Source organism: Antrostomus carolinensis, unplaced genomic scaffold (assembly GCF_000700745.2).
Source record: "Antrostomus carolinensis isolate BGI_N321 unplaced genomic scaffold, ASM70074v2 scaffold4845, whole genome shotgun sequence".
NCBI lineage: Eukaryota > Metazoa > Chordata > Aves > Caprimulgiformes > Caprimulgidae > Antrostomus > Antrostomus carolinensis.
Window position 1 is genome coordinate 3,060 of NW_010318362.1, and position 12,204 is coordinate 15,263.

A 12,204-nucleotide genomic window follows, 5' to 3' on the forward strand; every position below is an offset into this window, starting at 1 on the left:
TCAATTTTCACCTATTTAAAAACTTCTTCCTGAACCATGAACCCTCAGCTCTCTAGACTTGAAGGCTTCCAGCATACTTTTGCTCTCCATTAATTCAAGTCCTGGGTATATTCCCTGAACATTTTCACATTTCTAGCTTGCTTTGCAATTAGAAGAGTCTGTGGTTTTTCCCACGCTATGCATCTCAGAAAGACAGGGATGTCTCTACTCTGAAAGTGGGAGATGTCTTTCCACCCCCATACAGTCCTGCAGCACAAACTGCTGTGTGTGGGCAGCTCCTGGGGAGATGCAGTCAGCTTTCCTGCTACTTCCCAGCACAGCCAGTGCAGAAAGCTTTTCATTCATGCCCCGAGGTAAAATAGGAGGTCCTTTCTAATTTATAACTGCTCATTAACCCTTGGGACACCCAGGAGTTTATCAGCTTTTTTGATAGTGACTGCAGCAGCCTCAGTGCTAGGTGCTGAGGATCATCCTGGGTGTTTTAGGTTGGATTTGAGCATGGACTCTCACTACAAGAAAGTCATTGAGGTGCTGGAGCGTGTCCAAAGAAGAGCAAAGAAGCTGGTTAAGGGTCTGGAGCACGTGTGATGAAGAGCAGCTGAGGGAACTGTGGTTGTTGAGCCTGGAGAAAAGGAGGCTGAGGGGAGACCTTATTGCTCTCTACAACTCCCTGAAAGGAGGGTGGAGAGAGGTGGGTCTTGGTCTCTTCTCCCAAGTAACAAGCAACAAGACAAGAGGAAATGGCCTCAAGTTGCACCAGGGGAGGTTTAGATTAGATATTAGGAAAAACTTCTTTACTGAAAGGGTTGTCAAGAATTGGAACATGCTGTCCAGGGCAGTAGCGGAGTCCCCATCCTTGGAGGTACTTAAAAGATGTGTAGATGAGGTGCTTAGGAATATGGTTTAGTGGTGGACTTGGCAGTGTTAGTTTTTCAGTTGGACTCGATGATTTTAAAGGTCTTTTCCAACTAAAACAATTCTATGGTTCTATGATTCCATAGCTCATCTGATGTCCCCATTGCATGGGATCAAACCCAGCATCAGGCATAAGCTTTATGCAAGAATTGGCAGTCTGAGTCAGGAAATTTGGACCTATTCAGTCCTCTATGCACAAAGACATTATGTGTTAACTTCATTGTGGCACTATCATGCACTTGGCTCTGGGCAGAGGTCCTTTGTGGAGAGGCCCTCATGCTGCATACCACCACGGCAGGGGATTTAAGGTGCTGCTTTGGGCTGAGGCTGCCATGTTTCCTAGCAGTTTATTTTCTATCCAAGCACTAAATGCACAGAGATGAGTCACAGCTCAGCTTTTTCACATCGTAGAATCATAGAATGGTTTGGGTTGGAAGGGACCTTAAAGCTCATCCAGTTCCAACCACCCTGCCATGAGTAGCGTCACCTTCCACTAGACCAGGTTGACTCAAAGCCTCATCCAACCTGGCCTTGAACAGCTTTTAACCTGTTTGGTGACCCACTCATCCAAGGCCCAATGCAGACACAGTTTCAGCATATCTCTAGGTTCCTCCTCCTCTCATGTAAAATAGGAGTGAGTTTTCTCCACTATAAGTGGGTTCTGGAGGATGAAATACAAGTATACAGATAGCTCGATGTGATTTCACTCCAAATTCAAAGAAGGCCAAACCTTCAACATCTTCCACAGAATAAAAATTCCACAAAAATGTTATTTTTGGAACCATAACCTTTTTTATTTTTTTTTTTTTTACTAATATTACTTTGGGGGTTTAGGTGTTTTAACTTTTATTCTGTAAAAACATTGCATTTCACTAGTGTAGAAATGTTGATACGAAACAGACATAATATTAAAAATTATACTATGAAAGTCTAGATGAATGCAAAAAGATAGAATTAGACACCTTTTCCTTCTCCCAGTGGGGCGGAAAAAACAAAAACAAAAACAAACCAAAAACAAAAAAAAAACCCTGACATCATCTAAATGAAAGGACAAAATGAATAATTTTTATTTTCTCCAGTAGGAAATATCCTTGAAAGTGACCTAGTCCTGATGAATGTTTAAGTTTCATGAAACTGTATTCTTCACCTTAAAGCATTTCCACTTAAATATTTTTGAATGCCATCCTCAAGAAAACAAGGAGTATCCTACTGAGGATGGGGAGGCCTATGTGATCAAACAGGTCTATGGAAACTCTCATTGTTGTTTTTCTTGCTACATTACATTGCAGAAAAAGTACCTTCCCTGTGTGCTGTCCCATAAATGGAAACATCTCCAAACATTTCCTTTAATCAGAGGTTACAGAGTTACTTTATCAAGTTATATCACTTCAGAAAGGAAAGGGAGAAAGAAAGATTTCCTCAGCTCCTTCAATGCCTTTGCATAAACCAGTGAGCCTGACACAAAAACCACACTCCACCCTTTCAAACAGCTCACAACCAAAGGTGCCATGCAGGAAAACCTCTTTAAACTGCCACCAGGAACAAACATCTCCAAACGTAGAAGCCAACTACTACACGATCCCATCATGAGCCCAGCACAGCTGTTAACATTTGGCATTATTGCCAGTGAATCTCCAGCGCTGCTGCTGAACAAGACAGAGAATGTCTGCCCACAGGAGTGGGTACATGGGGTGACATGGCTATTTAAATACTAAGATCAGTTCACTACATCCCCAGCACATGACTAAAGAGAATTAGACATGTGAGAAAAGTGAAGATGAGCCCAGATGAAGGGTCCTGCCTGGCTTAGCCTGCAGCCCTGCAAAAACCCAGATCTAGGTCCAGGCTTCTCAGCTTGCCAAACTTTGCATGTTTTCTCCCACCTCAGGTGGAAATTCACCTTGATTTTGTTCTTGGTTGCTTCTTTTCCTCCAGACAATCTCCTGGTTGTAGTTGGGGCCAGAATTGGAAGGGGTATTTCAATGTTATATTCAAAGGTTTAAGAGGCGACTATTTCATTCCACAAAAAGTCTTCACATTTTTAGTAACCCACATATACCTCCCCCATCAAGAAACATAAGCTAATATATTAGTCATAGTCTATATATAATAATATATATATTAGTGCCCACCTCTCAGTCTCCTTTACATCACATTTTCTTCATTAAGATCAGCACCAAAATAAGGAGCAACTGACTGAAGTTTAAATCAAAGACTGTCAATGCATTTCTATTAGAAAGAAGGGTGAACTATGAAAAACACAACAGATTCCCCTGAACTCAGCTCTCTGTTTTGTTTTGGGTTTTTTCTGCCCCATCTGCTAGGTCTTTAAAATCTAATGGTCATCTTATATTTGTGAATAAGAAAGTGAAGGAACAAGTCATTGTACATTAGTTACTCCATGGGAAGTGCCTATGTGCAGTTTCTTACCCCCAGTGATCACAAGGGGATTTAAGGCAGCTTAGCCTTCTGTTCAAGAGCCATCTGCTTTAATGCATCATGTTAAAGTCAAGGTCTTGAAAGAAAAAAAATGCTGTCACAGAAGGCAAAAAGCCTCCTGTAACCAGCACATAGAATAATGAGCATCTAAGGGAAACCAACCTATGGAAGTGACCCCAGAAAGGGAAAAAGGATCTGAAATCATGGGCTAACAGGGGTGTGCAAATCAATGGTTGCAGTTAGTGGGAAATGATATGTATTGAATCAACAAACATTTCAGTAAGGTAAAAAAGCATATCTTATCTCTAGCAGATCTCTGCACCCTATTTTGAATCCCCCATTACAGGATTTTTTTATTTCTTTTTTTTTTCCCCCCCTGGGAAGCTTTTTCTTTTTAATATGTGAGTAAAGCAGAACAAATTCTCTCATGTTGTCTATGATCTATTAATCTTAAACTCAGCACAGATACATAAAACTGCTTAATGGAGGAAAAGCAAGAAGCATTTGATTAAATGTTTGATCTCTTGAGGAATACACAGACTCTGTAGAGCACAGTGCACAGCTCACAAATATTTTGTGTTTTATTATTGATTAAAAGTGATTAAAATTAATAATTGGTTCAACTGATAAAAAAATACTTATTTTCCTGAGATAACGCTGAAAATGTGTAAGATTGCTTTGAATGCAGGGAAGTCTGGGATAGAAGAAGTGCAGAATTGCCTCTATAATGTCATCTTCCACTGTCAGCATCCATTGCAAGTGCAAGGACATTCTTTGCAGGAGGACTATCCATGACTTTAGAGGACAGAAATGACCACTGACACTTCCATTTTCATTTTCTTGATTATAAATAGGTCCTAAACCAAAACTCTCTGGGCATTGTTTTTTCTTTACCACTCAGCTTTCACAGTCTGGACAAAGTGAATGTAGCATGTTATTAAATCTGAAGCTCAGCATCTTCCATCTAGTTGGAGAGATATATGTCATCAGTCAAAATGCAGAGAACAGACCCCAAAATGCAGAGAACAGACCCCAAAATATCACAGTGTTGGCACTGACAATGTTTCAGCTAAATACAGAGCAAAAGTAGTGGTTTTCTTTAAGGAAGAGGTACAGTGTCCTTCAAGGGGACACAATGGGATAAAGATGTGCCAGGGCAAGTTTAGATTGGCCATGAGGAAAAGGTTCTTGAGGCAGAGGGTGGTGGAGCACTGGAACAGGCTCCCCAGGGAGGTGGTCATGGCACCAAGCCTGACAAGATTCCAGAATCATTTGGCCAAGGCCCTCAGGGACATGGTATGAATTTGGGGATTTTCCTATACTAGGGCAGAAGTTGGACTCGATGATCCTTGTGGGTCCCTTCCAACTCATAACGTTTGATGATTCTACAACCTCATCTACAAAGGACTGCTAAAAATAGAACAGAATGGAAAAGGCCTTTAAATTTTTTCCATCCATGGTAATAAGAGAGTCAGGATCACAAAATCAGGCTGTCACAAAGAAAGGGTGGGTGTACTCAGCTACTGATGCAGCATCTCCACTTACACTCCCTCTGCAAGCAGTCCTTGCCCTCCACTCAGCATCCACTGGTGTGTCTAGTCCAGTTTCCCTGGGAAAGACAAAGGTGCAAGAACAGCCAAGGCCACCATGCTAAACTTCTCACCAAAGCTTGTCAGGAGAGTTTCTCAGGGAATAAAGTGTGAACGGAGCTGGAGACAGTGATAAATTTCCCTTCTGAACAATCAATAAAATTCTCTCAACCCTGCTCAGGCCCCTACTGCAGATGCAAGGGCCATAATTACATTGTCAAAAAGTCGAGTCGCCCTGGCTGACTGAAACCTCCTTTAACACTGACGTGTGATTGACAGGCAGTTTATGGGTGGCACGTTCTGACTGGCAGGGGAGTTGGCTAAAGCCAAAGGCAACAGTGAAATTTCCCAGTCTGCTACAACCACAGGAGCAAAGGACTGCCACTCGCCAGGGAATTGTGGGGAAACCCTTAGTCATATTAACATATCAAAGTGAAGAGCTGACAGCACTTACTAAACAATCTGAACTCAACCATGGCTGCAGAGCATCCCCCAGACTTCCCAGTCTGAAAGAGAAATGAAATTAAAATGCGCTCAGTCCTGTCTTCACTGAGACAGCTACTAATTTGTAAGCCTGTTTATTTAATGATTTTGATCTGAGATAATATATATATGTGTATATATATGTATATCACAAACATATATTGCTGAGCATGTCAGCCTCATATATATATATACACATATATGAAAGAGGCTGTCTATATATACATACTTGAAAGAGGTTGTCATGCTCAACTATTTGTTCTATACCACAGGCCAGACTGGTACTAAACTGGAGACAGAACAGTGTATTTCTGTTTCGTGTAAGCAATAAGAACCCAGCAAAAAAACACACTCCTTTTGGTCTTGTTTTCTAGAGGTCTTCTACTGCTTCAGTGCTAAATTGGAGATTTGAATGAACATTAATTGTAGCCATGCACTGGGACTGTATGGAGTGTAGAGCTTAAAAGTGATTTCATAGCTAGTCTGGATCTCTTGAATAAGAAATTGATGATAATTCTTGAATAGGAATTGATAAGAAAATGAAACCATGAGATGCTTCCACTAATGGGCCAAACTGCTTTTGACTCCATGTATCTCTATCCAGGTAAAGCTTAGGTTGTAGAAGTCACCTTCTTGGTTTCCTCAGGAATGAAGAATCAGTGGGAATTATAGCACTTAGTAAAACATATGAAATATCAGTGAGAAATGTGTTGAGGGTACTGAAATGGAAACCTGGGTTTACTTCCCTCCATCATAATACCAAAGTAACACTGTAAAAAGTGCTTCTGCCCTGTTTGTGTCTCTAATTTCATGGGTTGTGAGTGAGGATGGAGTCAACGAGCTAGTGATGATACAGGCTCAGAAGGGAAGTGAGAAGCAGCACAGGAGGCACAGCTGCAAGAAGATGCTACTTTTTTTTCCTACCTTCCTAGAAAACATAATGGCACAAAGAATACAAGGCTCTTGTTATAAAGCTCTGAGAATTTAAGGACAAAATCCTGATTTACAAGGGTCAAACTGAGAATGCAAGGATACTTTATAGTAGGAGAAGAAGATACAAAAAGCAAAATAGTAAAAGCTGTTATCAGGTAAATTAAAATCAGATATTTCAATACTTTTCTTAAAAAAAACAAAACAAAAACAAAAACAAACCCCCACCCCAAAAAAAACACTCATGGATGATTAACCAAATTAATCCCCTGGAACAAGCTTCTACAGAAAATGCTGGCTTCCGTTTCTCTTGATGGACTCAAAGACCAAGCCTTTCTGGAAGGCATGCTTTAATCTAATACAAGTTACTGAACTCAAGGCTGGGATAATGGTGTGAAACTCAATGGCCAGTAACGAACAGTCAATTCAGCCCAGATGATCTAACAGCACTTCTTCACAGAGCCCCTCTAAGAAACAAAATAGAAACACTCTGCCCTCTGCAAAGCCAGTTTACTGAAATTATTAAAGCCATTTAAAAGCATTAAATAATTTAACCTCACTGTGTCTGGATAAAGTGGTCAAGAGCACCTGATGTAGCTTTCAAGGAGCAGTGCAGCCCACCTCCCTTGCCACTACCAGGACCACCTTCCCCAGTCTCCACTGATCTCTCCTGATTCCAAAGAGCATCTGTTCACTGACTCCCCTCCAACAACCAACCTCCCCTGACCTTCCTCAGCTCCTGTGAACTGTCGGGATTACCACACAGCAGTAAAGCTCACCCCGTGTCTGTGCTCAGATTATACCCCGCAGTGACATAATTTTTGACTGAGAGCCATACATGTCAATGATGCTCAGATAGCAACACTTCTGCCTGTAGGCCAGGAGGGGGGAAGTTCAAGCACTGCTGGAGGATATGAATGCCTACAATATGAAAGTTGACAGACAAGAACATAAAGGAGGGGAGATGAGACATTCATATTTGTTGGGGGTTTTGTTTTGTTTTGTTTTTTCTCCTCTATGACACATACTGCCTCTAAAAACAGCCCGTTAGTTAAGAGCTCGACATGTGTGCATTGCACTAATATTCTGATTCATGCTGAGTTTGGACCAGAATTCCATATCCAATCCACTACCAAGAAACAGCCATTTTATACATGTATTTCACAGCCTTCCAAAAAAAACCTATGTATCTGAACTCTTCTACCCCACAATATATGCAAACTTACACCCATTTTCTGTCCTTTCAGTCCCTTTCATATCCCACTTAGTAGGAACATAGACCTCTGACACTTGCAGGGCTTCCTTTGAGAGAAAATTCCAGTGGTTAGAGCAGAGGACCAGGCACCTAGGACTGAAATTCTTGGCATTTCCACAGTTTTTCTGCATAGCTCTGGATTTGTAATTTATGACAGCAACCTGTGCTGAGCAGGTGTAGCTGTGTGGACCACCAGGAAAACAGAGAGATGTCAGCTGTGCTCTTAATTCTGCATTGGGATGCCAACACATCATGGAGAGATGGAGAGGAAAGGGAAAACAGACTGCCAGAAGTGCTTTGCTTCTGCTTTGAAGAGAGTTATCCTCACTCCAACTGGCAGAGGCTACCAAACGCATAAGGTTAGGCTTTGGCCTCACCATGGAACCTACCTGGACGACTACCATCTCTTGGAAACCCAAAAATCTATATCCTCTTTAGGGAAGAAACTTGCCAGTTGTTATGGAGAGAGATGAGGGGAGAAGGATAACCCTTTCTAGTATCAGAACAAACCCAGATGATTCGCAACAGAGATATGAGGTCCAGTTTCCAAAGGACAGAGACTTTCATTTGTGGACAGACATGCTCAAATTCAAACATCTTCTAGGCACCTAATAATTGCCAGGGTTTCATAACTGCTTGATACCATCTATCTTCTTGGGGTCCAGATCTTCAAAATGACTCAGCTCCTGGTATGGGAGCTTTTATGGAGATACAGCACTGAGCTTTGAAGCATAAGATACCGTAGAAATAGGCGTCTGATGGTGAAGGCAAAGATATGGAATTTTGTCCCCAGAACTTGATTTCAACAAATACTTAACTGTAAATAGAAATTCTAGTTTATGACCAAAGTTGCTGGGGTTTGGGTTTTTTTTTTCCTTCAAATACTTTTTTGCTTTTTTGTGTTTTCTTTTATTCAGTTATGTTTTGCTTTTGAAAAGAAGAAAAAATGTACTCACCATGAATGGAAAGAGTCCCATTCCTCACTGCCAGGAACTTGACCCCGTATGGAAATAATGGTGGAGAATGGAGGCTTCCATAGAGATGGATGTGTGCTTTGTGACGGAAAGGGGCCTCGGGGGATCCCACTTGGAGCTCTCCTCCATCAGATATCAGAATGTAATGAGCATGCAGTTCTACAGGTCCTGGGCCAGTGAACAAGAGTTTGCCACCTGAAGACAACAGAAGAGTAAAAATGCAACCATAGATCTAATAGCCAGTCACCATCTCACAGTCAAAGGAGCTGTAAGAGATGGGGAAACATGGTTTTGCAACAAAATTACAAGATTAAGGGTAAAATATTGTTGCATCCTGCAAAATTTCCGCCTTGCCCTGTACCTCTCCCTATGGATTTATCAGCTCTTTATAGACTGTATTCATTCAGACCATTTTTCAGTTCTACCACGAGCTGCCTTTCTAGACTTGAGCAAGCCCATTCAGTCTTCGCAGTCATCTAAGTCTCTCGAATTCCAGTGCAAGGCAATTAAGTTTGAAAAAATCCCAATCTTAACCTATTCAGTCTTTAAATGTTAGAAAGGGATATTACTACTTAATTTGTATGTTACTTTTCAGATTACAAACTACTTGTGACAGGGAGAGCAGAAAACATCTTTGGAACATAAGAGCTGGCAATTTGTTTAGATCAGTGGTTGATTTAATCCTGCATACTCTTCCAGCTGCTGTTCAAAACCAGATGTTTCCAAATACAATACAAGAAACTTCTCCCTGTTAGCTGGATGTGAGATGATCTCCCCATCCCATGAAAGCTTCATTTTAATCCCTAATTAGAGGTTAACTTCGCCTCAGAGCATCAGGTTTCATTCTCCTGCCAACATTTTCCTTTTACCACCTACTAGTATAACTGGATAAGATTTGTCAATAATATAGACCTGATCCTTCAAATCTTTCTAATATTTAGTCTCAATGACTTCTTGAAGCAATGAACTCTGTGGTAAAATTACAAAGTGCATGAAAAAGCATTTCCATCCCTTGGTTTTGACTCAGTCTCTTCATTTCTGTCAAATGCCTCCTTTTTTCTTGCCTCGTGTGAGCTGGTGATCCTAGTCTGTCATCTCAGGAGGGTTTACTTTTTTATTTCCTTTCATATTTTCTCTCCTATGAAAGACACTGTGGCTATCTTTACAGTTTGCAGAGTAGACTCTTGGACATCTAATCATTCTGCACTTGGGAGATGCCTTCCTAGGTCAAGCCATGCTTCTCAGGAGCTAGCAGGGAATACCCAAAGCCTGGCAACCTCAGATTTCCTTACAAAGGGTCTATCACTCTCCCAATATTTCCCTTTATGTGAAGTAGCTAATAACTGTGCCATCTCATGCTATGGCTAGCATTCTACTGGTGTTAGCAGTTTTTAGTGGTGACCTCTATACCTACCAAAAGTTTGGCTTTCCTTCCCCACAAGATAATACCAGTCCATAGCATGAAGGATAAGGGAGATCAGATCTCTGCTTTAATTTCAGTATTGAGACAAAACAAAAAAAAAAAAAAAAAAAAAAGGAGGGAAGAAGTTTTAATATAAAAATCATATTAAAAACTACCTTGATCATTGCCCGCTTGTTGATCAGGTACTGCTGTTCTCAGTGATAAGGGAGATACATAATGCTTGTGTGCCTTTCCACCCGGTTGCATCCACTCCCACTGAACACGTTCTGCTATCCTGATCTTAGTTATTCTTGCATTGAGGGTCTTTCACCGTTTCATTGATTATAACAAAGTTTTATAATTAAGTCTTATAACTCAGGCTTAGTTCCAATTTCTTAGTCTTTTAACAAAGCTAGCATTTGACAAAGGACTACCCATTAAATATTTTCTTTGCAGATTTCAGTAGATTCCAGATAAGTTTTTTTATAGAATATGCTTAATACACAAAAGAGATAAATCTCACATTTTCTTGCTTATAAGCAGTGGGAACCAGGGGATCTCTCCCACAAACACCAACTCCCCTATGTGTAAATTGAAAAAACCTTTCTACATACAAATGTATTTCTGTTAATCTTGCTATATAGTGGTTTTAAAAATTATGCTGAATACACTATGATAAAAGAGTACGAGTTTCAGCTTGTTTCATGCAAAACAGAAAATATCTGACCGTTATTCTGAGGTGTATCTGAGACTTTTAGAAAAATTAAAATGTTCTTAATACAGAAGGCACAGTGCTGAAATTGGGGTAATACTTGAAATGGTACTCATTGGCAGACTGAAGGGACAAAAGATCATATCAGCTCATGGTCTGTGCACATTGTGCTGTCGAAAAACTGGAGGAAGTCAAGTCATCTGTGTTTGACTGCTGCATACCCTCCAGAAAGGCAGACAATCAATTAAGTGACTTGGGGACATCACTCTACCTTTTTCTATGATCATCTTTTCAGCTGATCTCTCTTACTGTTCCTAATTTCTGCTTTATTTCCTATCTTAACTTGTCAAGGATGAGCTTTCAGACAGCGGTTCTCTTTGTACCCTTCTGCACTGCACTGAAGAAAGATGTAGAAAACAACATTTTCTGTGCAAGTGCTAACAGGTGAAATGAAATCTCAGCCCTAATTCAGACTGGTTGATAAGGTTTTTAAGACTTTCCCTGCAAGGAATCATCTCCAATTCATGAAGCAGTGCATCTTCTCCCACAGTCCAGTGCTTCTTCTGAAACTGGAAAGCCAGAACTTCTAATCCTTCTGCTCCTTTATTATTCTTAATGCTGCCTATAGAGGCAAAACTAGCTTATCCTCACTCTCTGCCTCTTGCTTTTCACAGTAAAAAAATATACTACCTCTTTATGCCTCTTCATTACACTTGGAGATCAGGTGGGCATCCTTGGACCACATTGACTGCTGATCCTTTTCATGATCATAAATTTATCTGATTAATTCCCATGCATAACCATGACTTTCATTTCTAAGTGCTCCCTGCTCAGCTCTCTCCTCAGCTGTGTAAATCTGCATTTGATTTGAATGGAGCAGTGATGGTTCTCCATTTACTTTCAGATCATCATTTGCCACTAACAATTCGCTTCTGGAGTTAGCGCATTTCATGTCTGCTACCTGCTATGAGATCTTGACAGGTGATCCTCAGTCATTACACTATCATGTTTTACAGAAATAACTTTATTTTAAAAACTGTAATGTTCTTAAAAAAAAATAATATTTGCTTTTTTTTTCATAAAACTTCTGTCTGGTTTTTCTCTATATTCCTATGGTTAGCAATTTATGGATTCAGTCAACTGTAACATTTAACTTCAGAGTTTTCTTTTTTTTTGGCCTGTGGTTTATATTAACTAAGCAGTCAATACTTTTTTCCTTTACCTGTCTGCATCCTGACACAAGATCAGAAATTCTACAGCCATCCATAATTTTCCATGTACTCTGAAATTACTATTTGTGGGCCACAGAATGCCTCTACCAGCAGTTTTAAAGGTCTTAAATGAAGCTGGACCTGTGGATTTAAGAATGTGTATTCCTGAAAAATATTATTTAACATCTTCGTTACATTAACATTCTTCAGTAATAAATGGACTGTTGGTCCATCTTCCTCTTGTGATGTAATTTACCATCCTGTTTCTTCCCATACTGAGAACAGAAATATTTA

At 40.3% G+C, this 12,204-nt stretch overlaps 1 protein-coding gene across 1 annotated transcript in view; it reads right to left on the bottom strand.

Annotated features, from left to right (window-relative positions):
* Positions 1-8,567: 8,567 nt before the first annotated feature.
* The window catches only part of PKHD1 (PKHD1 ciliary IPT domain containing fibrocystin/polyductin), a gene marked incomplete at both ends in the record, with an annotated part of 83,797 nt that continues 80,160 nt past the window's right edge, over positions 8,568-12,204 (bottom strand). The window contains one exon of the mRNA XM_010168864.1: positions 8,568-8,780. Within this exon, the coding sequence (XP_010167166.1) occupies positions 8,568-8,780 (213 nt within the window). The remainder of the gene's footprint in view (positions 8,781-12,204) is intronic.